The sequence below is a fragment of the Heloderma suspectum genome, chromosome 1, assembly GCF_057233095.1.
Source record: "Heloderma suspectum isolate Gila_16-S chromosome 1, 16-S_ref, whole genome shotgun sequence".
In the NCBI taxonomy this organism is placed as follows: domain Eukaryota; kingdom Metazoa; phylum Chordata; class Lepidosauria; order Squamata; family Helodermatidae; genus Heloderma; species Heloderma suspectum.
In genome coordinates this window covers 429,936,227-429,962,435 of record NC_139458.1, presented here as the reverse complement: position 1 = coordinate 429,962,435, position 26,209 = coordinate 429,936,227, and the positions used below count along the sequence as shown (strand labels likewise).

Below are 26,209 nucleotides of genomic sequence, written 5' to 3'. Positions count from 1 at the left end.
TGGCATAAGTTAAATATACAAGCTAAAATGGCAAAAAAAAAGTTTAAAAGAAACTGGGAAACTACTTGATGGTACAAATGCAAGATTATTAACACTTATCCCTCTGCACTGCATTTATCTGCTAGCAAACGCCACCCAGCTTTTTAATATGATTGTAAGTTTGAAACCATTTAATCAGTAGATTAACCATGCTACCCTATGCATATCTACTCAGAAGTAAGTCTCATTGAGTTCCATGGGTCTTACTCCCAGGTAAGTGAGCATAGGACAGCAGCTTGAGCAACCCATAATGAACACCAGGGGACTTTCTTCTGAGTAAATTTGCATCAGGGGGATCACAATGTACACACTTTGCATGCACAAGGGTCCCAGCTCCAATCAATGCTATCTCCAGTTAGACGGAAAAGGGTAGCAGAAACTGTGGAAGCTTCCTTTGTCTGAAACTCTGGAGAGTGGCTGCCAGTCACAGAAGATAATACTGGGGTAGAACGACTAATAGTTTAACCCGGCCTAAGACAACTTCTTAAGTTCCTGTAACTGCACTGTAATCAATTAAGGGTGCAAACCTATGCATGTGGAAAAAGGTTCTACTGGGGAACGCTGGGAGTTGTAGGATGTTTTTCTGTCTAAACATGCATAGGATTGTGCCCTAAAGCAGCTTTTTCCAACCTGGAGCCCTCCAGATGTGTGGGACTACAACTCCCATGATTCATAGCCAGCATGGGGAAGGCTGAATTAAAGCTTTGATGGGAGATTCACATTTGCTCCCCACCCCTGTTACACGGCAGAACTGAAATTGTAGGACATGTGACTGGGCAATTCATAGAGACACTCCCAACTCCTTGAGCCAACACTGATGAAAAGGAATTGCAAAGCTATAAAAATGAAATAAATAAATGAAAGGTAGCAGAACCAGCCCGGGGGGTGCTTCCAGACCTACAGCTCCTTCCGCTACCAATTAAAAAGACACTGTGTAGCTATTCTGTCTTTCCCTCCTTAACGGATTTTCTGCAACAAGAAAAAAAGATGGCAGAAGTGGTGGGAAAACCCAGGAGATGATATCATCTGGACACACAAGCCACACAAACACACACACACACACACACACACACACGGTAACGTTCTGTGAATTAGGCAGGGTATCTACACAATAAAAAGCCCTATATGGAAGAACGTCGGAAGTGGCTCCTGTCTCAGGCACTCTTTCTTTCTTTCTTTCTTTCTTTCTTTCTTTCTTTCTTTCTATATTGCCCAATAGCTGAAGCTCTCTGGGTGGTTCACTAAAAGTAAAACCACAGACTGCAGCATAAAACAATATAAAATATGAATGCTTAAAACCACAATGTAACAGTACAACCAGAGTAAAACCTAGCAGCAATGCAGAGACTTAAAATACAGATTCTGCCTTCCCACGCTCAGCCCCCAATCTCACCAGCCACCAAAGTAATCCATTACACTACCACCTCATAGCTCCAATTCTGAGGGCCAGAGAGGAGCGTTCAAGATGACACCAGCTTCTGAGAGCAGCTGGTTTGGGCCTCTTATCTTTCTAGAAGCCAGTAGCAACTTGGGTGTTATTTTGCAGCCAGTAGAAAAACAAAAAGACTGTGCATATTGCCACTACTAACTCTGTTTCTGGACAGGCTGACACGAAGGCTGATGGTGGGAACAGGCGGTACAGAAGGAGGCTGATGGGAGGTGGGGGCTTTCACCTTGGAAACTCCAACGCTTCCCCTGAAAGAGGGTTTTTCGTTCTACTTTGTATCCAAAGCTAGTAAGCATTTTGCAGTTTAGGGTTAAATTACTATGGTTCTTCTTCCTTGACTTACCTGAGTTCGATGGGGTGGCCGTTATCCTATCTGAGCAAGCAAAGATCCCGGGCCTTTCTTTTGACCCAGGCCTACAGCTTGTGAGACAGACAGCTCTTGTTAGAGCTGTGGCTAGGAGTGCCTTTTTCTATTTGCACCTGGGGTGGGGGGCTCTCTCCCCCTTCAGGGCCCGCTTGGTTACAGCACTGCAATTTGGCAACTTTAAAAGCAGGAAAATGAGAAGGCAGGACTAACCCTCCCAGCAGCTTCCCAATATGCCCTGCATGTCGGAAGAAACCCTAGAGCAGCCTTCCCTAATCTGGTGCCCTCCAGGTGTTTCGGACTACAACTCCCAGCATTCCTGACCACTGGCTATTCAGGCTGGAGCTGAAGTCCTAGAGCAGGGGTACACAACCTCTGGCCCTTCTCAGGTCCCAATCCAGCCCTCCAAAGTTGCCCAGATGGCCCTTGGGATGAAAGACGTTCAACAACTCCGCCCCAAAGCAACTTACGACACAATCCTATTTAAGTCTTCTCAGATTTTTAACTCCCACTGAATTCAGCAGGGCTTACTCCCTGGTAAGTAAGTCCAGGATTGCAACCTTAATGAACTTTAAAGCACCATGTCTTCACCTGTTGGGCACAAATATTCCCACTCCCTGTTTAAAAGAAAAAGGGGAAAAAAGCAAACAGCCATGGTAAGAAGAAGGAATACCTGTAAAGATGGGAAGGTCCGGTTGGTATCGGTGCTGCGTTCTCCTGGAATGCTACCAGCTGATCTCCCTTCGCATTTGTACCGGAAACGCATCCCCCTCTGTCTAGGCTGCTCACATATTTCAATGTATGGCTCATGACCACCTTGAGAAAGAAAGGAAAAATACAGTATTATATATATTAACTATCCCACAAGATCAGGGCTGGGATTAACAGTTCTAAACAAGGAAAAATGACTCTAAAACCCTTAAAGAATTCAGAACAGAAGAAGTACATATAAACAGCAAAAATAAAGCCAAATTGGTCAAGGAAAAGACAAATTTGAAAACATTCCTGAATAAATACACTAATCATATTTGGACACTCACAACTAGTGGTCATCATTACAATATACAGACACATCCACAGTAAAGGAAAGAATAAAAGGGTTAATGAATCAAAAGAATATTTAAAATCAAAATATCCCAATTATTACATGGTCATAACAATGGCCCATTTATGTTCAAAACAGGGAAAGCTGAGATCCTACGGATGACAACTGTGCCAGACTCCAGACTAGAGTGGTCACATGAAGCATATACATTCCCTTCCAATCCAAACTGGTTTGTAAAATTATATCTAGCAATAAAGCAGGAATGTTGAACCTCCGGCCGAAATCCTGCCCACCTGGGGTCCTAAACCTCCAGGGACTCAGGTGGCTGGACTGTTGTCAGGAGCTGCCCCTTTTCAGCAAGTAACGCCTTTTGCTGAGGGAACTGTACTGGCTGCCTATTCGCTACTGGGCCAGGCTTAAGGTTCTGTTACTGGCGAATAACACCCTAAACACCTTGGGACCAGGATACCTCAGAGAGTGCCTCCTCCCTTACTAGCCTACCTGGTCACGGAGGTCACCAGGTGTTCCTGGTGATTCTGCACAGACCTGTGGTCAATCTGGAGTCCACTCGGAGTAGAGCGTTGGCTCTCTCTCTGTGAAGGCACCAACACTGTTTTGCTTTCAGTGCCTGCTTTTATTGACATAATTGGATTTTAAATGTTTTAAATCCTTTATTTTGATTCTTTAGTCTTTTTTCTACTGTTCACTGCTTGGGAATCTTGTTAGCTATAGAGTGGTACACAAATCTTGTAAACAAACGTGTATGTATGTTTAAGATTTGGTACCTGAGTTGGCTTTCCCCAATCCTCCTTCCTTTTTCCTTCTGTTTTATGTGTAAGCCTGCGTGCAGGGACTGTCTTGTTTCCATTGCTCTTATGTAAGCTGCTCCCTGGGAGCCTTTTCAGCTGAAGGGCAGAGTAAAAATGCTTCGAACGAACCAAGTCAGAACTCTATGCTGCAAGTCGGGCAGTTTGATCGCCTGTATTTCAGTTCCTGTTTTGAATGTGTGTGTGCGTGTGTTGAGGGGGGAGGGGTCAAATTATTAGAATTTGTTAGCATGTGTTTCATTATGCAAACCATTGCTTATTAATTGTGTGTATCACTGAATAAAAAAGAAAACAATGTTAGTGTTATTAATCTTAAATGTTTTCTTTTAAAAAAATCCCCCCACCATGAAGAGCTAACTGCTTGATTTATCCTACTTGGATTAACAAATTTGCTGTTTGTTTCCAATTTGGAGTTTTGCCCTAGGTGGCTTGAGAGAGAGAGAGAGAGAGAGAGAGAGAGAGAGAAAGTTCTTTGGTTTCTAATCCTGTTGATGACATCACCACTACTATAAGCCAGCCTCTATGTGGACTTGATCTGTGGTTGGAAACTAATGTCGCCATCATGGGAGTGTGTGCCCATGAATGAGCTGAGGGCGTGTATATATGTGGGAAAGCAGAATTCAGTGACAAAATCCTAAACATCATCTTCACTTCTTTTCTTTTTTCTAACTGTCTTTTCCCCATTTTCTGCACGACACTGTCACCAACAAAACAATCACCAGCGCCCTGGAGAGAAATGACACCTAGGCTGTACTTCCAAGCTGCAGCCTATTAAAGTCAAGTTTGTACATTCTGCAGAATACTGGCTGGAGGACAGTGGGAGCTTTATTTATTTATCACACTGTTGTACCACCCAATAGCTGAAGCTCTCTGACTGGCTCACAACAACTAAAAAGCATAAAATGCAAGACGATAACATACACTATAAAAGTTTAAAACTACAGTATAAAAATAAAAATAATAACCAAACAGAAGCTACCAGCAGTGCAAAGAGTTAAGATACAATACCAGATATAAAACAGAAACTGAAAAACTAAAATGCCTGGAAAATAAGAAGGTTTTCATCTGGCACTGGAAAGAACACAATGTAGGCACCAGGTGAACCTGTCTCGGAAGCTCATTCCACAACTGTGGTGCTACAACAGAAAAGGCCCTCTTCTTAGTAGCCACCCACCTCACTTCTTTTGGCAGGGGCTTCCAGAGAAGTTGGACTATAAGGAAGTCTGAGCACTGAAGAATTGATGCTTTCGAACTGTGGTGCTGGAGAAGACTCTTACGAGTCCCCTAGACTGCAAGGAGGTCAAATCAGTCCATCCTAAAGGAAATCAACCCTGACTGCTCATTGGAAGGACAGATACTGAAGCTGAAGCTCAAATATTTTGGCCACCTAATGCGAAGAGAAAACTCTCTGGAAAAGACCCTGATGCTGGGAAAGATGGAAGGCAAAAGGAGAAGGGGACGGCAGAGGATGAGATGGCTAGATAGCATACCGATGCAATGAATATGGACTTGAGCATGCTCCGGGACAAAGCGCAGGACAGGAAGGCCTGGCGTGCTATGGTCCATGGGGTCATGAAGAGTCAGACACGAATGAATGACTGAACAACAACAACCCAGAGAAGGACCACTGAAGCTGATCCTAGGGTTTGTGCAGGTGTATATGGGAGGAGACGATCCTTCAGGTAACCTGGCCCCAAGCTGTTAAGAGCTTTGAATGTTAACACCAACATTTTGAATCGGGCTTGGAAATGGACTGGCAGCCAGTGTCGATGGAAAAGTACTGGTATAATATGATCACATTGGCCAGTCCCCATTAACAAACTCACTGCCCTATTTTGGACCAGCTGAAGTTTCCAGACCATTTTCAAAGGCACCCTAGTATAACACATTACAGTAATATGAACAAGAGGTTATCAGAGCATGGATAATTGTAGCTAGGCTATCTGTGCCCAGATAAGGATGCAGTTGGTATATCAGCTTAAGTTGATAAAAGGTGCTCCATGCCACCAAGTCCACCTGTGCCTCTAGTGACAGTTCAGGGTCCAGGAGCACCCCCAAACTATGAGCCCTGTCTTTAGGGGGAGCATGCCCCATCCAGAACAGGTTAAACACTACTTAGCCAGGCTGATGAACCATCCACTAACATCTTGTCTAGATTGAGTCTCAAGTTTATTGGCCCTCATCCCGTTCATTACCATGCTCAGGCATTGGTTCAGAACACCCACTGACTCACGTGGATTTGATGAAAAGTAAAAATAGAGCTTGTGTCATCTGCATATGGTGACACCTCAGTCCATATTTCCAGATAAACTCCTCCAGCAGTTTCATGAAGATGTTGAACAGCATGGGGGATAAAATTGAGCCCTCTGGAACCCCAAGGGACAGAGCAATAATCCCCCAGCACCACCTTATGGAATAGCCCATCCAAGTAGGAGTGGAACCACTGCAGTGCAGTACCTCCAACTCCCAGCCTAGATAGCCTGTCCAGAAGAATACCATGATTAATGGTATCGAAAGCCACGGAAAATAATCAACAGGGTTACACTCCCCCTGTCCCTCTCCTGGGGAAGGTCATTCCACAAGGTGACCAAGGCAGCTTCCATTCCAATACCAGGCCTGAAGCCTGACTGAATTGGATATAGATAATCCGTTTCATCCAAGAGTGCCTGGAGTTGACTGGCAATCACCCGCTCAAGCACCTTGCCCAGGAAGGGGATGTTAGCAGCCAGTTTATAGTTGTTAACATCTTCCAGGTCCAGGTTAAGCTTTTTCAGGAGTAGCCTAATAACTGCCTCCTTTCAAGGAGGCAGTGCCACTCCCTCTCTCGAGGAGGAGTTGATAATCTCCTGGACCTAGCCAGACATCCCCTCCCTATTAAATGCAATAAGCCCTGACTGGCAAGGGTCAAGCACACAGGTGGTTGACCAGACTTGGCCAAGCACCTTGTTCTCATCCTCGGGCCTCAACAACTGAAACTCATCCACAAAAACCTTGAACCAGACGGTACTCTGGACACCTCTGCTAGTAGAACTGCACTAACTGTGGCATCCAAGTTGTAATGAATGCAAGCAACTTTATCTTCAAAATGCCGTGCTAACTGTCATAATATACTACTGTGGGTTCCTCCATCTCTTTCCTTGGCCCAGATTGTAAAAGGCCATGAACCACTTGGAAAAGCTCCCCTGGGTGATATTGAAAAGATGCAATGTTGGTGGAAAGGACCCTGTCATTGCCACGCTCACCGCCACAGAGTAGGCTTGATAATGAGCTCTCAGCTGTGCTTGGTCGGACTCAGCACGAGTCTTCCTCCACCTGCGTTCTAACTATTTAACTATCTAACTATCCTCTTGCTTTGTTGCTCTCAGTCCAGGTGTATACCAAGGACCTTCCTGGGGTCTGTTCAAAGGGAGAGGGCACTTGGGAGTGATCATGTCAACTGCCCTAGTCACTTCTGCGAGCCACCAAGAAACAACGGTTCCGACAGGACCGCCAGCCATACCAGCAGAGCACTCTGGAATCCATCAGAATCCATTAGCCTCGAAGGGCAGACCATTTTAAGGGTCTCCCACCCTTACAGAGGGGAAAGGCTGCCAAGAGTCTAAACCTCAAGAGGAAGTGATCCAACCATGACAAGGGGCTAGATATTAATTCCCCCACTTTCAAATCACCATCCTCCTGGCCAAATCAAGTTGAGCGTCCTCCTACATGTGTTGGGCCAACACATCTGAAGGGTACTGGGTTGGCAAAGACTGACTTAGGCTGCATCGACTATGGTGTCATTTTATGGTGCAGATCTACCTATAGCCTCAGGCCATTAAATGGCTTTGTTTTACATGGTCACTCTTTAACGTGGCTCTTTTCTACGAAGTCATGGCACCGAACCCTCATAATTCACCCAAGATTGAAGTCAACAGTGCTTAAAGGCTTCAGAGACTTCCGCTTCATGTTCAGTCTGACCACTGCAGACAGACGATAAGATAGAAATAGGCCTCTACTAGGAAGTTAGAAACTTCCCCTTTTGTTTCAAAAAGGGGGGAAAAAACTCCCTTCGCAGATTGCTAATAAGCTGAAAATGTATTGTCTGCAGTTGGAGATATCAGATCTCCAGTACTTTAAATCACCCACTCAATTGACAATTGACTTTAAATCACCCACTCAATTGACAATTGACTTTAAATCACCCACTCAATTGACAATTGACTTTAAATCACCCACTCAATTGACAATCTTGCACGCATGCGGATCCTGGAATCTGGCCACTCTTCACTTGAGCGAGCAGATTAAACACGCACCCAAGACTGGTTTATTGAACAAACTCGATACAAGTTCAGGTACATCTTTTGATGTCCTTCGCAACCAAATGCTAATTAATGCCAGTAACACCAACATGGAATTTGATATAGCCTTATGAACAAAAGCAAATGCTAAAGGGCAGGGTTGTAATTAACCATTATGCTAAGTCTCTGCAGCACAGGTTTCCAAGCAAATTTAAGTTCCTATTACTGGAAGTTGGAGATCTACATTTTGATATTAGAGTTTCTACAGGCGAAATCAACATTTGAATAAATAAATATGATGTTTTCTCCAAAGTTCATTCATTAGTAATTTTGGAGCTTTTATTGTCAGGTGGTTAAGCTGAAGAGTTTATTGTCTTAATATACCAATCCACACACACACACACAAAAAATCTCCTACAAGAGCAATCCTATGGCCCCTAGATATTGTCTGAGGGGCCATAGCATTGTTCAGATTCCCCCTTCTGAGGCTAGAGACAGTGCTCCAACCTCGGAAGCGGAAGCTGGAGATCCACCCCCTCCCCTGCCCCTTTGCAGCCAGTACGGGAAGAACCACACTGGCTGCTCTCCGAGGTCAGACCACAGACATCGGAGAGGGAGGAAAGGGGGCACTTTGGTGGGCGGGGCAGGGAGGAGACAGGAGAGGCCAGGATACAAGCTAGCAAATAATGCAGGGTGGGAGGACAGGGAGGCAAAGATTGCCTCCACCATTCCTCCCACCCTGCACTGGATGATTGAAAGCTTTCATGTTTGGGGGCTTCCGATCATCAAGGGTGCAATTGACATGAGTGTGCTCAAAGGCTTTTGAGCTGCCGACTTTCTGGACCATGACGAGGAAACAAAAAACAAGACAAAACAACAGCTCAGAGTATCAGTATATTAGTCCAAAATATCAGCAGAAATAAAGAATAACTTTGGGCAAACAAAGTCATAAGACAAGGGATATATATAGCCCATAGTTCAGTGACAGAGCACCTCCTCTGCATGCAGAAGGATCCAAGGTGAATCTCTGGCATCTCCAGCTGAAAGGATTGGGTATGAAGTGATGGAGAGGACCTTTGCCTGAGATCCCAAAGAGCTCCTGTCAGTCAGAGCAGACAATTCTGGGCTCGACAGACAAATAGTCTGACCTGATATAATGCAGCTTCCTAGATTCAGAAGCAGGGGAACCATCACATTTATTCAATAAACTGGTTCTGGGTGCATGTTTAATCTGCTTACTCAAGAGGGCGAGTGTGGTGGTTATGATCAGTGGTTAGAGTGATGGACTAGGACTGAGGAGAACCATTTCTAGTCCCCATTGGGGAGACCTGGTTCTAGTCCCTAGTGAACACTCACTAGGTGACTTTGAGCCAGTCACTGACTCTCAGCCTAACCTACCTCACAGGCTTGTTGTGAGCATAAAATGGAGAGAAGGATCATGTATACTGCCTTGGGCTCCTTGGAGGAAAGGCAGGATATAAATGTAACAAATAATAAGTAATGAAATAAACATCTGGCTGGTTGGAGAGAGTGGGGCTGTTCAGCATGCTCAAGGGATGCAGACATGGACATGGGGAGAAGTGACTTCACTGATGCAGTGGGGCTTATACTTGATAGAACTCGTTTATAATCTATACAGTAATGCACTGAAGGGTTTTGTGGTTGTGGCAACAAAGCTTCTGGCAGTGGTTGGTAAAGCTGTCCTACTGTCACTGAAGGGCTAGGACAGGCAGGAGAACCTCTGGCTGCCATTGGCCAAGTTGCTCCTACAGGACTCTAACGCATGACTCCATACCTTGCTCTGAGGAAGAGATCCTTCCTCACAGCAAGGCATTGCGGACAAGGGCCCCAGAAGAAGAGCTTAGGAAGGAAGGATGCAGAAGCCCATGACAAAAATCTACTCAGTTTTACCACATATCATTTAAGGGAAGCTGCAACCCCTGCAGCCCAGAAAGAACATCATGGCAAGTGGGAAACCAACCTGGTGTCAGGGTGGGCACTGAGCCCATAGAATCCCAGAGTAGTTCTGATTCTGAGGAAGAGCAGTCGCTCCTGGGAGAGGAGCGCGCTCATCCTTCCCAGGGCCAACAGCTGGCAGAGATTCCTCCCACCGGCATTCCTGGCATAGGTAGCAGTCCCGGGAGTGAGAGAGCGCGGGAAGAAGACTTGCTGGATGCACAACGCCAACGCAGGGAGCGGCGCCAAATGGAGGGTGCGGAAGGGAGGCGTAGTGCCCAGTTGGCACACAAACAATGGTTGTGCCCAGAGGATCCAAGGGAAAAGGGGAGGGACTCTCCCTAGCCCATAAGTTCAGGGTCTGCCAGTGATCCTCCTTCAAACGGGGACCAACTGTTCCCACTTAGGGCATAGGTACTCTGCTGCTCATAGCTAGTTGCTAACAGTAGAGTTGTTAAGTTGTAAAAGAGGAATAAAGCTTTGAAAAGAATCCCTTTGTCTGTGTCTGGACTTGGCTACTGGATTAGACTGAAAGAGGCCGCCAAGGAGCCCTTGACACCTGGCCCCATCCATCAGCCAATCAAGATGCAGCTGATCCAGTGCTTGCTTTTTCTCTTCCCTCCCCATTCCTTTTTCCTTTTGTATCTTGTCAATTAGATGTTGAGCCTGTGAGCAGGGACTGTCTTGTCATTTGATATCTGTACAGTGGTTTCTAACAGTGGTTTATAAATATTAAATTTATTTTATTTACTGTACTTTTTAAACCACACAATTGTCAGAGTATGAATGTAACATGTATTGATGATAAGAATTCATTGTATTTCATAGGAATGCTACTCCTAATTACCCGTGTATGTTAACTGTGATTAGTAATAGATGTGAGTAGTTCTCTCTCTAGTTCTGAGAAAACTGTAATGGAATGCATTCTTGGAAATAAGGGAAAACATTCTTGCAAATAGAGCAAGGTTGCCACAAGTGGGTTAGTTAAGTACTGGAACCAGAAAGCTGCTTTGCATAGCAGAGATCCCTTCATTAAGGTGTTACTGGTGTCAATGGCAAACCTGGCTTCATTGAGAAAAATTAGAGTAGTGGTATGACTAGGTCAAAGATTTAGGATAAAGTCATCATCAACATAAGGTTTATAAAAGCAAGAGTTTGATCTGACTGCCCAGAGAGATCCTTGGGAGAACAAGAACCCTACCAAAGCTCTGCACACCATGCTTGCCAGATAGGTAACTATAAGATCTTAATCATAGAATCATAGCACAGTAGGGTTGGAAGGGGCCTACAAAGCCATCAAGTCCAACCTCTTGCTCATTGCAGGAATTCAAGTCAGAGCATCCCTGACAGATGGCTGCTTTGTTGATTGAAAAGAACAGAACTTTAATTTACTAAGAAATATGCTAGCCACGATTTCTATTATGCTTCTAATCAGCTTAGGGTGCAATCCTATCCAGATAGGAGACCACCTATCCAATGCAGGGCAGGAGAAGCATGGAGATCGTTCCCGCCGCACTTCTCCTGCCCTGCATTTTTGGCTAGACAGCCGATTGCAGCTATCTAGCCATGGGAGGACGGAGCAGGGGAGAAGGCTGCTGTATGACACATTGGATGTGCCGTACAGGCATTTCCGCCCTCCCCGCCCCTTTTCGGCCACTCTACACTCCTTGAAGGCAGCACACAAGTGTGGGGAGATCGGTTCTCTGGGAAGAGAACCTAGATCCTCTAGATTCTCTAGATCCTATGTCTGGAGGCCATAAGATTGCTCCCTCCACTGCACGGTATGTAGTAATGTGTTTTGCTTGTTTCATCGTTTCAAAGATGAAATGGTACAGAAGATGCTGGTACAGAATGCGGCGGCTCGCCTGATTAAAGGCAGCCACCAGCGTGATCACATCACTCCAGTGCTGAAGGAGTTGCACTGGTTACCAGTTGTTTTCCGGGCCAAATTCAAGGTGTTGGTTTTGACCTTTAAAACCCTATATGGTTCTGGCCCAGCCTATCTTAAGGAGCGCCTCCAGCAACACCAGACAGGCTTCTCAACAAGATCAGCCTCGGATGGCCTTCTCTCTGTCCCATCAGCCAGGACAGCTAGGCTGGTGAGGACGAGGGAGAGGGCCTTCTCTGTGGTGGCCCCCACTCTGTGGAACTCCCTCCCTAGGGAACTCTGCCATGCCCCCTCTTTAATGAGCTTCTGCCACGCATCAAAAACCTGGTTGTTCAGGCAGGCATTTGGGGTAGGTTAGGTATTTTTAGAAATATGATGCTTTAAAGTAGAATTTTATTGTTTTAAAACTGTTGTATTGCTGTACATCACCCAGAGTGGCTGGGTGACTGGCCAGGTGGGTGATTAAGAAATTCAATACATAAATAAAGATTTGTTATTCTTGAATACTGTTTGAGAAATGAATATACACTTTGTGGTACGACTTTGTATTATTTGGCTTGAGAGAAGTTTCAGGGACCACGACCCATATAAATCAATTCTTGATGCCCAAAATGCTCAGCTGGATTCATAAATCTGCTGCTGAGTAAGGTCTGTCCACTTAGTCACAGTTTTCTCTCTTGGGCAAGTGAGTTACAGAAACACTTGTTCAGGTTTGGGAAACAAGCTAGTCGGACGGAGCAGGAAGAAGCTACCATCTCACAATAACTGAAGTTCTCACAATAACTGAAGTTCTATAACATAGGCACCAGGCGAGCCTCTCAATGTTCATAGTAGGGTGGGAAAAATGAAATGTAATGTATTTCCTGGTAGCAACATAATTTCAGTAGGGTTCTGGAGTCTCTGGGGAAACTGATATAGATGGGATTCCTAAGAAACTGAGTCTCGGGGGGTGGGAGGTGATGTAAGTAGCATTCCCAAGAACTGAGCAGAACCATCTAGAGAGTAACATGGGAAGCTGCCTTATATCAAATCAAGACTATTGGTCTATCTAGCTCAGTATTATCTACAGTTACTGACAGTGGCTCCCTGGGATTTCAGACAGGGGGCTTTCCCAGCCCTACCTGGAGATTCTGGGGATTGACATTTGAATCCATCAGCAGGGAAGAATAGGCAAAATTATGGGGCAAGCATTATACCTAGACAATGGACAGCAGCCAACTATCCCAAACAGTCCAAAGTTGCTCAGTGAATCAATGGTCATGCTTGAACAATCATATCTTGGCATAACAAACAAGCCAAGATAGTAACCTGGCTTCAAACCATGATTTAATATCCTGGCTTGCTTGGAAGCTGTTAATCATTGTTTCACAGTTTGAACAAAATGGGAAAGTATAATTAATGAATACTTCCTGGTTTTTCCTTCACACAAAGGAGAAGCAAAGAGGCTGCAAGGCTGGTTCACAGTTTGGCTTACTAAGCCAAGATATAATTTGTTTGAACTCTCCCATTGTGCCACATTACAGAGCGTATTTGGTGGCATTTTCCACAGCCATTCTACCCAAATCTCATCAATCAAAACCAAAGGGTCTTGAAACCAATATTTCCTTGCGTGCTTGGTTCACTCCCACATAATAATGATACTTAATAGCAGCAAAGTGTACATCCAATGGCTACTATTCCTGGCTACAATGGCTACTAGTTCTGATGGCTATCTTCTACATCCAGTATCAGAGGCACTTTGCCTATGCACAGCAGTTGCTGGGGAACATGGGAAGGAGGGTGCTGTTGCACTCAAGTCCTGCTTGTGGGCTTCCTGTGGGCAGCTGGTTGGCCACTGTGTGAACAGAATCCTGGAATAGACAGACCCTTGGTCTGATCCAGCATGGCTGTTCTTATGTTCAGTGTCACTGTGCAAATATTCTAAATGCCATGATGACAAAAATAACATGACTTAGGGTTCAACCCTATGCATGTTTAGACAGAAAAAAGTCCTTCAACTCCCAGCATTTCCCAGTCATCCAATTTGGCTGGGGAATGCTGGAAATTGTAAGAGTTTCTGTCCAAACATGCATAGGATTGCACCCTTCAGTACAGATTCTCCCCCTTGCACACTCAGCTAAGAAGAATATGATATTTATGTAGTGTTTTTAATGTGCAAAGTACTTTGCCTGCCTGCAACAACTCTATAAGGTATGAGGCAATGTATCTCTGAGCAATCCTACCCAGAGGTTATCACAATATAAAGGTCTTCCCACCACTACAACCCCACCCCCACCTGTCATAATGACAGGCATTTTGCTCTTTGCAGTGATGATGCATCTGAATTCTAACATGTTAATAAGACATATAGTTTGCCCATAGTTAACAATCTGAAAAAATGCACACCCTGAAGAGCCAGATTTTTAATTAGGAGAGGGGGAAAAACACTAATTCCCCATCTATTTCAGAACACAGTTCTTTTCACAAACTTTAGGACTGGGATTCAGCCTTAGTAAGTACGAATCTGGAAGAAGATTTAGGTTTTTCTAGAAACTAGGGAAAGTTCTTCCTTTAAAACCAAAACAAAATCCAGCAGTGAAGACCAGTAATCTTGCTTCCCTCTGAAGGGGGTAGTGGTAGACAAGATTAGTAACATAAATAAATACTAATTTTCAGAGCAAACAGCTGGCAAGCTACCAAGGTTGGAGAGGTAAAAGTGCATTTCCCTCTCTGTGTGTCTGTTCTTTCTGTTCCTGAAAAAGAAACTCAGTTGCTAGTTGTATGATGTATTTGATAGGTTTTGTTCTTACTTTTTTTGGCTGTCATAACCTCCTTTGGCATCTCATTGCCAGAAAAGGTGGGACAGAACTACTTTTAATCATAATAATCTACTGCTTCTCCTTCTCACCACCACCACTGTCTGGGCAAGAGCAAGAGGCAGGTGAACAAGCGGGTTGCAATGGTGAAGAGGAGGAGCAAGTCCAGAGGGCTCTTTTCAGTGGGCCCCTGTTGGGGTGTGGGGCCTCAGCAGGTGCCCGACCATACCTACCCTTGACACCAGCCCTGGCCTGAGCCATGAAGCTCAGCCAGTCTCTGCCTCCTGGTCCACCAGTTGCCATCCCATGCTCCCACAACTAGGCTTCGCCCCCACCCTACAAAGGTCCACCCCTAATCTGCCAGGTACCATCCTAATCCCATGAATTCCCTCCCCTATTGATTCTCAGGGTTTGAAGTTCTGGGAAATCGAATAATCTCAGACTCAGATTGCCTAGAAGATTTCAAAGCCCTTCCCATATTCCCAGATATGTAGGAGATGGCTGGGATTACTCAATGGCAGGGGACAAACCCTCTGCTCCTGTCTTCTAAGGAATCTGAAATAACTTGCCTCAAACTAAACCCTGATGCTACTTTTGCCTTGCTCATTCGACAGAGCTGACAGGAAAGCCACACCCTTCCCTTAGCTCTAGAAGAAAAAAAAATTACACAGATGCATGTCCAAAACAAAGCTATGCATTTAAATCTGTCCCCACACTGCTGTTGCTCTGAGACTCAGTTACTTCCTGAAAGAGGCTCAGTTACTTCCTCTGCAACACCGGCCCTTAACATTTTCAGGTTCTGTTCAGAACTTCTGTCACTGAGCAGTAGGCGAGGCAGGGTGGGGTAGGGTGTGGAGGGGTAGAATCATAGAATAGTAGGGTTGGAAGGGGCCTACAAGGCCATCGAGTCCAACCCCCTGGTCAATGCAGGTAGGGGTCTCCAACCACTATCTCCTCTTACACTTCCTCCATCTTTCTCTAATAGTAATACCATAAGCCAACTGAACAGAACTGAACTACACCAGCTAAGCATCTGGTAGCAAAAGGATAAACCGGGGTCAATTTCCTGCTACTTTCTGCCTTAGCTAGGCACAAAGTTATCTTGCTTCTATCTATTTAAAGTGGAAATAATTTGTGGTTTTGAAAAAGAAAAGAGAGAGACTGTATTTATCTTTTGCCTGCACTCCAGACCATCAAGTGTGCACATAATCCCTCCCACAGAGTCTGGTGGTATGAAGATGTGATGCCGAATAACTTCAATGCATAAATTTCCCTAAAAGTAGGAGAGAATATTCTCACTGAAAAACAACAACAGTTCACAAATAGTCTATTTGTAACCCTATTCCGGGGGATTACCATTAAGGGTAGGTAATAGTAAGTTCAAATCATGTAATGCCAATTAAAGTGATCGAGCCCCTCTTATCTCATCCGATGCCTCCCCATCTCTGGCCACCAAAAGCCAACTTAAAAACAAATAAGTGCCTCTCTCGGGTCTGTAATTTTGTGATTTGGGGTAGGGATGGGGGGGGGGTTCCCAGAGAATTCTCAGCAACCTCCATGACAGTTTACTGCTATAAAACTAAGATATGTTTTATCGGTATATTTTATGGTCTCAATTTGAGAATGGTATATGGGTGTAAGGTCAAACAGTTTTTTTTAGAATGGATGATTGAGGAAGTATGAAGTATGGTTTCCGTATTGACTGATATGTGCCTATACGATTGGCTTGCTAATTGCTCAGCTTATATGATGAGCTTGAGCCTGTGTGGCAAGTTATAGCTTAATAACTTCTTGCTGTGTTGATTTTAAAAAATCAGAGTAATAAAAAACTGAAATAAAAAACTATACAGGTAAATTTGTAGGTTGGACTGAAATCTTTCAGATTGATAATAAAATTAATAATAAAAACAATTTTATTATCATCATCAACAACATTTATATACCATCTTATTTGCTAAAAAAAACCAACATCAAGGCAGTATATAACAATTTAAAACAATAAAACCTCAAACTTTTTATCTTCAGTCACACATATACATAAAGGCTGCAGGTGCCAACTATACCAAAATCAGTGATATTGATGGAGTACGTGAGCTGAGAAGTGAGGTGAATCCCGCTGCCCACCCCACATTAAGGAGAAATCCAGAGTGATCTTTTTCTCTCTGAGGGTATGTGGGCTTAGAATGAGAACAAGCATTTCAGTATAGCAACAGTTGAAATCAGGGGCATAACTGCAGAATCCCACCACTAACTGGCAGCACCATTTCAGATTTTAATAGGGGAGGGACGGAGCAGAGAAGAGGGGGGTTTTCAGAGGGGATTCAGCAAGGCCCTCCCTCACATAAGTCGAAAATTGCCAAAAGCAGGATTTCCATTAGCATTTAGATTTTTTTTTTTTTAAATCACACAATTAAGTTATTATCATCAACATAGACAGTGCACGTGCAAATGTATTTAGGGCCATTAATGGTTTATAAAAGATGTTACTGATACCTCAGAGCTGACTACTATACCATGTAGAGCAGGGGTGGGGAAACTGTGACCGTTTGGATATTGTTGGACTTCAATGCCCAGCAGCCCCAGGCAGAATGGTCAACAACATCTCGAGGGCCACAGGTACTCCAATCGTGATAGAGAGGCTAGGTGCCTGACCTGCGAACTAGGAGGTCTGTGCTTCCGTTCAGTAGGTGCAAGCCCCTCATCTGCAATAAAGGCATGATATTACTGACCTATCTCACAAGACTCTGATAAGGATGACTGAGGTGACGCCTGCAAAGCACTTTAAAATCTCTGAAGTGCTATCTAAATGCTAAAACAAGAAATCTTGCGGCCCCCTTCAGAATAGCTAGGCCTGTAAGACCTTTCGTTGTTTCCACTGCAACAAGTTAACGTGGCTACCTCTCTGGAAGAAATAAATGCTAAATATTGTTAGAAGGGGAAGCGTTTTGGCATCCGTCATAAATGGCATCCTGACAACAGTTTTTTGTATTTTACATTTATACCCTACCCTTCCTCCAAGGAGCTGCCAGCTGCATTTTAGCCTCACAACAGCCCCGTGAGGTGGGTAAAGGTGAGAGACAGGGACTCATCCAAGGCTGCTCACTCACTGCTCTTCATAGCCAAGCAGGGATTCAAAACTGAAATGGCCAAGCACAAACCCAACACTTCACTCTTAAGATTACCCCCCCACACACACACACACACCCTTTTTCAAGGGGGGGGGGACTGGTTTTCCTGCATGTTTCACAGAAGCCTGACATGCAGAAAAATTCATGTGTGAAGCTTTTCCCAACTACTTTTATTTCCATATCGGGAATGGGTGATTAATCCACCCCCCATTTACCCCCTGGCTCATGTGAAAGGCATAGGCACAGAGCAAGTTAAAGATCTGGCAACCCTAAGCACTGCGTCACATAGTCAGGTGCTCTAGCTCAGATCAAAATATGTCACCCCCCAGCTAGCTCTGCTACTTTCTCTCTCAGCCCCCACCCCAAACCCTATGACTCAGGCTGAACTGATTTCGGGGGGGGGGCGGGGGGGCAGCAGACTGTGAACATTTGCACAGAACCAAAGTACATAGGGAGCTACTGAGTCAAATCTTTAAGGCTCCTAGTTCAATACAGTCTTCTGCAGCCTTCCCACATCTGGTGCCCTGCAGATCTTTTTGGACTCCCAGCTTCCATCAGCTCCAACCACCGTGGCCAACGGAGCCCCAGTGTGGTGCAGTGGCGAGAGCGCTGGCTTTGGACCGAGAAGAAGCACACTGCGTGCTTTTGGGCCAGTCACTGATTCTCAGCCCAGCCCACCTCACAGAGCTGTAGCGAGGACAAAACGGAGAGGAAGAGGGTCATGAACGCCGCCTTGCGTTCCTTGGAGGAAAAGGCAGGATACAAACGCAACAAATAACGAACGTAACAAATACGCCAAATGCGCGGCATACAAACGTAACAAATAACAACCGTAACAAATGTAACAAACAGTAATAATGGTCATGGGAGTTGCAGTCCAGAACACCTGCAAGGCATCCGGTTGGGGGAGGCTGATCTACTCCGGCGGTAGCTCTCCGAGGGCCACGAAGAAACGTTTCTCCAGCCCCACTCTCCAACATCCAGGGGCGTTGGACTACAACTCCCAGAACTCCCAGCCAGCGCGGCCGGTGGCGCCAGCGTGGAGAAGGCCGCTCCAGCCGGGGTCGAGCCCGCGCCCTGCTGCGTGCAAAGCGCGGGGCTGCGACGCAAAGACCACGGGCCACCACTCACCAGCCATGGCGATGGTTCCTCCCGCCGGGGGTTCTGCCCGAGGCTGGATCGCGGCCCCAAGCGGCTCTTCCTGGCTTTCAGCCTCCGCGCTCCGTCCGCTGGCGCGTCTCTTCCTCGTCTGCGCTGCTCTCGCTTGGGGCCGGCAGCTACTACCTCGTCCCCGCCCCTCACCGCCGCTAGCCCGGGAATTTCCCCGACGTGGTGAGCGGCCTGGAGGCTGCTCGGTTACCTATGTACTGCCGTCACCTGCCGCTTTCATTTAGACGTTAATGGACCTCTACACCGCCTTCGTGTCCCAGTGAGATCAGAAAGCTTTCGTCACGTTTCTTAACGTGGGGGCCTTCCCTCACCTGACCTTTTCCCCCCGCCCGCCCCCATCCCTCTAACCCAACTTAACTTCCAAGCAAGTATGCTTAGCACTGCAGACTTCTAAACGCTTGACATGAGGGCAAGCTTTGCAGGAATCCAGTTTGCACATGCTCAGAGGCAACCTTATTTAGAAGCAAGGTGGTGGGGTGTTGGCTATTTGGTTTAACTAGGAGATTAGTATCCCACCCTTCAGTATTTCTCCCCTCCACAGCAGCTCTCACAGGCAACTTTTAGATAAATTGAAAAAATAACATCAGAACACAAATGAAAGACTCAGAAGCAGTCAAACATGAAAGCGAAGGAATTAAACCAGTTCAGACAAAAAACAATTTAAGGCACAATCCTATGCATGCTTAAACAGAGAAAAAGACTTAACAACTCCCAGCGTTCCCCAGCCAGCATTGTTGAAGGTCTTTATTTCTGTCTAAACATGCATAAGATTGCACACTTTTAAGGCTTTTTAAACCCTCTTTCAGGGCTCAGCACAATCCTATGCATGTTTAGACAGAAGAATGTCCTACAACTCCCAGCAGGGGAATGCTGGGAGTTGTAGGATGTTTTTCTGTCTAAACATGCATAGGACTGCACCCTCTGTTTAGAAATGGGTAGAGGAAAGTGCCCCTGACTATGTACAAAGTGTATTTATGTGTATGTGTAATACTATGTGTATTTCCATTGCCCACTGTGCTGTGCTGACATCATGTTACCACTTAAGGCTGTACTGTTAAGCATACTTGCTTGGGAGTAAGTTGCAGTGAAATCAAGGAAGGAAGGATTTCTTCTAAGAAAACATAGTTGGAAGTTGAACCACTGATTTCAAAACATCCACTACAATACAAGATTAGTCTTTGTTGGACTTGTTCATTTCACTTGGTTTCAAACACCCTTTACTACCAGCTGTGCACATTACTTGAAAATAATGCAAGGACTTGCACCAGGGCTGTGTGATAATGAAAATCATTGCGTTTCTAAGAATGTGCAGAATGCCATCGTTCTGCCATTATAGCCTGACCCTATATTTCAACGCATTCCTACATGGTGCTGCCTTTAGAGCCCCTTACCAATGTTTTTGTCTGGCCTGACATGCAGAACTGTTTCAACAGCTGATTTTCTTTCTGCCTGTCAAGCATCTTTTTAAAGCACAGGAGCCATGCCAAGGAGAACAGTTGGCAACCCTACTGGATTGTATTGAAGAGGTTTGAGGCAAAGGCCTTCATGTCCAACTGTTTTTGCATGTGAAGTTTTAATATGCCTTTGAGCCACTCACATATAACTTAGGCCAGTTAAAAGGATAAAGGGGGGCAGATGCATAGCCCTGAGCACCTTGAATGAATGATGGGATAAATATAAGGTAACTAGAAATGCACATATTAGCCTTACGGGTTTATATCTGCATTACAGGCTGATTTAAATAAACATAACAGCTGTGCTAGATCAGACCAAAAGGCCTATGCAGTCCAGGATTCTGTTCCCATAGTGGCCAGCCAGATGCCCCAATGGAAAGCCCACAAGAGGGGCATAAAGTTCAATAGTATCTTCCCACTTGTGTTCACCAGCAAGTGGTCTGAGAGGCATACTGCCTCTGATACTGGAAGTAATATATAGCCTTCATAACTAGTTGCCATCAGTAGCCTTACCCTCCATTAATTGGTCTAATCCTCTGTGAAGGCTATTATTCCTACTCTCTGCAATCTGTTCTTTAAATAGTTACTGGTTTATAAGAGGACCTTCCTCTTATCCATGATTCCTAAGTTTGTCAGGAGTCTTTGGTGAGGGATTTTGTCAACAGTCTTTTGATAGTCCAAGTACACAATGTCTAAAAGGAACATCCTTCTTGAGACTCTTGAAGAACTCAGGCTTTGTAGACCTCATGCTGATTTTTCTTCAGCAAGACTTGTCCTTCTATATTTTATTTACTTAGTTGTTGCATTTATATCCTGCCTTTTTTCCTCCAAGGAACCCAATACTTATATACTTGATAATTCTATCTTTAATAACTTGCTACCAACTTACCCAGAACAGACATTAAGCAAACCAGCCTATAATCGCCTAGATCCACCCCCTGACCCCTTTGTAAAAAAATGGTGTTACATTAGGCAAATTTGAAGAACTCAAATGTGAAAGTGATGGTTTTCAACAAAAAATATCCAGTCCTCTGGTACAGAGGACTGGATATTTTTTGTTATATTTTTGTTAGAAAATCAGTATTTTCACATTTGAGTTGTTCAAAAACACTGGGATGGATACCATCTGCACCTGGTGAGTATTGTCTAGAACAGGGATAGTGAATGATGGGTCCACAGGTGTTCCCCATCCAGCCCAGGAGATTCTTATCTCCTATCAGTAGCTGATTGGAAATAAGTGCTTTCCCCTACAGGACAGAGAGGGCCAGGACAGGAAGCTGCTGAGTAATTCAGTTCTGCTTTCTTCTGAGTAGTCATGAAGATGCTTGCCCTGCTTACCTGTGAGTGGACATGATTCTCATGCTTACTTCTGAGTAGAAATGCTGTTTGAAAGTGCTGTGGAGTTACTCAGTCCTGCTTACTTCTTGTCCCACTTATTTGTGAGTAGACCTGTTTCCCGCTATAAATTAGTAACAATGGAAGTGGGGCAGGGTGAATTTTTCAGCACTACCCACTCTTGTATGTGACCATCCCCACCATTGAAATGTGGCCCCCAAGAGCTTCCCTGAAAAGGAATCCAGCCCTTGTGTTAAAAAGGGGTTCCCACCGTTGGTCTAGAACGTCATCTCTTGTCACCACCATTTGCCTCAGATTCCCTTCCTGAAAATATCCATTCAAGCACGGGTACAGATAGAACTTGAAGATGAGCCTCTAACAACTCAGACACACCTCAATTTCCCCCTGGAGACAGTTCACACCTTCCTGATACACTAGTAGCTTCTGATGTGCAGGGAGAAGGCATTTGTTGTCCCACAAGGGTGAACATTCAAACATGCAACATTCCCCACCCACCACCAACACAGGAACTTGTCACAGAAAGAGTTTTCACACCTGATTCTGCAGATTGTTAACCCACTTTGATCTCCTTTATACAAAGTGGCAAAAAACACAACTAGAAAGAAGCACCCTGCCAGGGGCTATGTGATCAACCTTAATCCTGCTTCTTACAACTCTCCCAGTGCACGGCAACAATGGTTTTTAGTTAATCTGGGTACTCGCTAGCATTTATATGGTGATTTTGGACTGTTCAAAGCACTTACTGTATTTTATTGTGGCCATTTACATAATAACCAGGTAAAGCAGGCCAGTCTTAAATTATTCCCATATTATATCTGAGGAAACTCAGGCTTGGAAAGGGTTGCTTGCTTAACCCTGCCTACTGGCTGCCTACTGTGGCAGAGGCAAGATTTGAATTGAGGACTTCCTGATTTGTAGCTCAGTCTCTTAGCTGCTGTGCTATAAAAGCCTAATGCTTTATTGGGATTTATGAAATCTCATTGATTTCAGTGGCAGTTATGGGTAAGTTAAGCCTTTGTGAAGCCCGTATTCAGAGTCTCTGGGTTAGATCTAGCCTTAATCATGCTTGGAATAGATCCACTGGAATCAGTGGGACAAGTTAGTCGATTCCTGGTACAGTCAGACGTGGCCTTACATGCATTGGTTGCATCTTCATTACAGCTTAATTGGGGCTGCCCCTGAAAACCACTTGGGAACTTCAAATAGTGCATGATGCTGCTGCTAGAATTTTAAGTGGAGCAAACCGCTGGGACCCATTTGTTGTATCAGCTGGACTGGTTGCCAGTTCATTTCCAATTCAAGGGTTATCCCCTTTAATGGCATAAAGGGGACCTGGCTACCTGAAGGGCTCTTCCCTCCTGTGTGAAAACCTGCGCCCCTCTTGCCTGTACTGTTGCCTTCAGAGGCACGGTTGGTGGCAACGCAACAGACGGCTTTCTCGGGCACAGTGCCCCAGATGAAGAACTCTTTGCCCTGCTGATTTAAAATATCTTCCTCTTTATCTGTGTTCTGCCAGCAAGGGAAGACACTTCTCATTTAACATGCATTTGACACAGCTTTTTAATTTTATTTATTGACTGTCTGTTTTGCGGTGGTGTGTGTGTGTTTGCTGTGTCTTTTAGTTTGCTAATGTTTTTAATGCTTAGCTATTGTTTTTATGTTTTTATATTTTGTAAAGTGCTTTGAGCATCTCCTTTTACAAAGGGGAAAAACAGGGGAAAAAATTCTTAAACAACTTACATCCCGTTGATTTTAGTAGATCTACTCTAAGCATGACTAAGCCTGGATCCTACCCTGGTATGATGTTCTTATGCCTTTAACGCACCCTTCCCCAATCTGGTGCCCACCAGATGTGTTGGACTACAACTTCTAGCACCCCCCAGCTAGCCATGCTGGCTGGGGGATGCTGGAAGTTGTAGTCTTAACAGAACTAGAAGGCACCAAATTGCAGAAGGCTGCTTTAACGGTAGTACCTCGATCCACAGAAATCAAAAGGTGAAGAAGCAATATCACCCTGCTAGTGCTGAAGAATCAAAGTGCTGTTCAAAGGCATAGGAGCAGGAGCTGAGTGGGGTGGGGTGGAGTTAGCAACTTTTAGCTTTCAACTTACCACAAAATCTCAATCTTTTGAAGTTTGACAGTGACATTGAAACGAAAGAAAAAGAAAGGTCAGCTGTGACCTAATGCATATGTAAGTGCTACAAGTGCACGCCACTTTTGGGATGACGTTACCAGCAATTTGTAATTTTTTTTTATGTTTCAAAGCAAATGACAAACCACAAGCCGTGGATGACCTTGTTCGTTAAATATGTATAGCTGGATGCACACAAAAACCAAACACAAGAAAAGATTTGGCATTAATAGAAGCTGCTGTCCCAAAGAAAAAAGATATGTGAAGACAAAGTCCTTCTGAACATGTACAGAGAGCTCTCCCACTGAACAATACTATCTTTTGTTTTTGGGGTGGGGGGTGGGGGGTGGGGAAGAAACCTTACCTATTATCGAAAGTAAGGAAATACCATGAACAAACTTTTTTTCTGGCTTTATATAGCCCATGCGAGGTGGACCCCTATAGCCCCCCGAAGGAGGGGTCTGTCTACTCCATTCCCCTGAGGGAGGACTGCCCCACAGCAGGGGGGAGTGGGCGGCCATATAACCAGTGGCCTGGATCCAAACCAAACTATGAACTGCAAAGCTATGTGCTGGTTAGGGGAATCTGCCCCTAGTGGCTGAAGTTGTTACTGCAGGCTTCAACCACATGGACACATTTAAATTAAATTAGGGTGCAATCCTATGCAAGTTTAGACAGAAAAAAGGTCTACAACTCCCATCATGCCCCAGCCAGTGTTGCACCCTTAATGTGCTTTTAAAGAAACAAACTCAGAGATGCACGCTCCTAAGGTCCCCTTAGTGTGCATGCCAAATTTCAGGTGTCTAGGTTTCATGGTCTTGATGTTATGGCATGGGGGATGCTGGTGTTGTAGTCCAGCCCATCTGGAGTGGACCGGGTTGGGGAAGGCTGTTGGAAAGAGGTCCAGCCTTTTCCCTGATGCTTTCTACATCCAGAGATGTTCAGAATCCATTCAGCTGCGACATTCCCCATCTGCTACCTAGAGCCGTCTCTCATCATTCTGATCACATGATGGGTCTCCTTAAATATGTGACCTGGTTTCCTGTCTGCTTCCGCATCCAGCACAAGCCATAAGTCCTTACCTCCAAAGCTTTCTGTAGCCTTGCTGTTTTTATCTCACAGCCAGTATATCCCAGTACAACCCTGCCTGTGGTCTTATTCCCTCCCTTCCACCATCTGAATGCCTCCTGCTCCCTCAAAAGACTCTGCCTTTGCTGTGTGAGGCCTTCTCTCTGACTTACCTCAAATCCCTCCCCTTGACCACCTTCTCCATGAAGCCCTTGGCTCACCCCTTCATTCAGATGCCTTACCACAGCCTTCTCCAACCTCCAGATACTTTGGACTCCAACTTCCAGCATCCTTGACCATTGGCCATGCTGGCTGGGGCAGATGGGATCTATAGTACACAAGATCTGGAGAGCACCAGGTTGGGGAAAGCTGCTCTACAGCACCTAAGAGCACAATCCTATGCATGGTTAGATAGGAAAAAAGCCCTACAATTCCCAGCATTCTCTAGCCAGCCATGCTGGCTGGGGAATGCTGGGAGCATTAGGGCTTTTTTTGTTGTCTAAACATGCATAGGATTGTGCCCTATGACCGCTAAGCATGTGTAACTCAAACTAACACATATTCTTTCCCCGTTTATCTGTCTCCACTTCCGTGCTCTTCCTCTTTAGTTTCCTCCTGTGCCATATTTTAGATTGTATGCTCCTTGCAGCAGGGGGCTATCTTCTTGTACTCTGTAAAGCAGGGGTCCCCAGTGATTTGGGGTTGGTTGGCACATTTGGAATTCTGAGAGAGTGTCATGGATGGTCTCACAAAATGGCTGCCTTGGAGGGTTTGCCCATTTATAAAATGGCTACCATGGTGGGCATGGCTGGTCACAAAACACTCATTTCCCAGAAGGCAAACTGGTGAGGCTAAAAGACCTCACCATGGCCACAAACAAGGCAGAGTTGAGGTCTGATCTCCAAAACAAAACCACTCTGTTGATCCCAAATAAAGATGGTGCTGGAGAGCACCACTTCATTTTGGAGCATGCCTACCTCCCAGTTAATAAAAAAAAAAGCCTTAAGAAATAAAATAAAACTAGGAGCAACAGGGAGCCTGCCAGGCACCAAGGGAGGTGTCATGGGCCCATTGGTGTTCAAGGCCACCATGTTGGAGAACCCAGCTTTAAAGCATCAGGCATATTAATGGTGTGATCTATTCATCTATATACCTACATATTGTATCAGGTACTTTCTCTGCATGTGTGTAGAGCAGACCTGAATAGCTTGTTACTATAGGCCCCTGGTAGACCGTGACATGTATGTCTGCGAAAGCTCCCATT

General features: G+C 45.0%; 1 protein-coding gene across 3 annotated transcripts in view; it reads right to left on the bottom strand.

The window, feature by feature from the left end:
* The window catches only part of REL (REL proto-oncogene, NF-kB subunit), a 68,699-nt gene extending 49,682 nt beyond the window's left edge, over positions 1-19,017 (bottom strand). Inside the window, exons 1-3 of one of the 3 annotated variants that reach the window (XM_084829311.1) lie at positions 18,898-19,017; positions 17,291-17,340; positions 2,524-2,666 (exon numbers count right to left, since the gene is read on the bottom strand). In XM_084829311.1, coding sequence (XP_084685437.1) covers positions 2,524-2,616 — 93 coding nt within the window. In that variant the 5' untranslated portion in view covers positions 2,617-2,666; positions 17,291-17,340; positions 18,898-19,017. Of the gene's footprint in view, positions 1-2,523; positions 2,667-17,290; positions 17,341-18,652 lie in introns of all 3 variants that reach the window. The other 2 variants (XM_084829309.1, XM_084829310.1) reach the window with 2 other exon arrangements.
* Between the last annotated feature and the right edge of the window lie 7,192 nt (positions 19,018-26,209).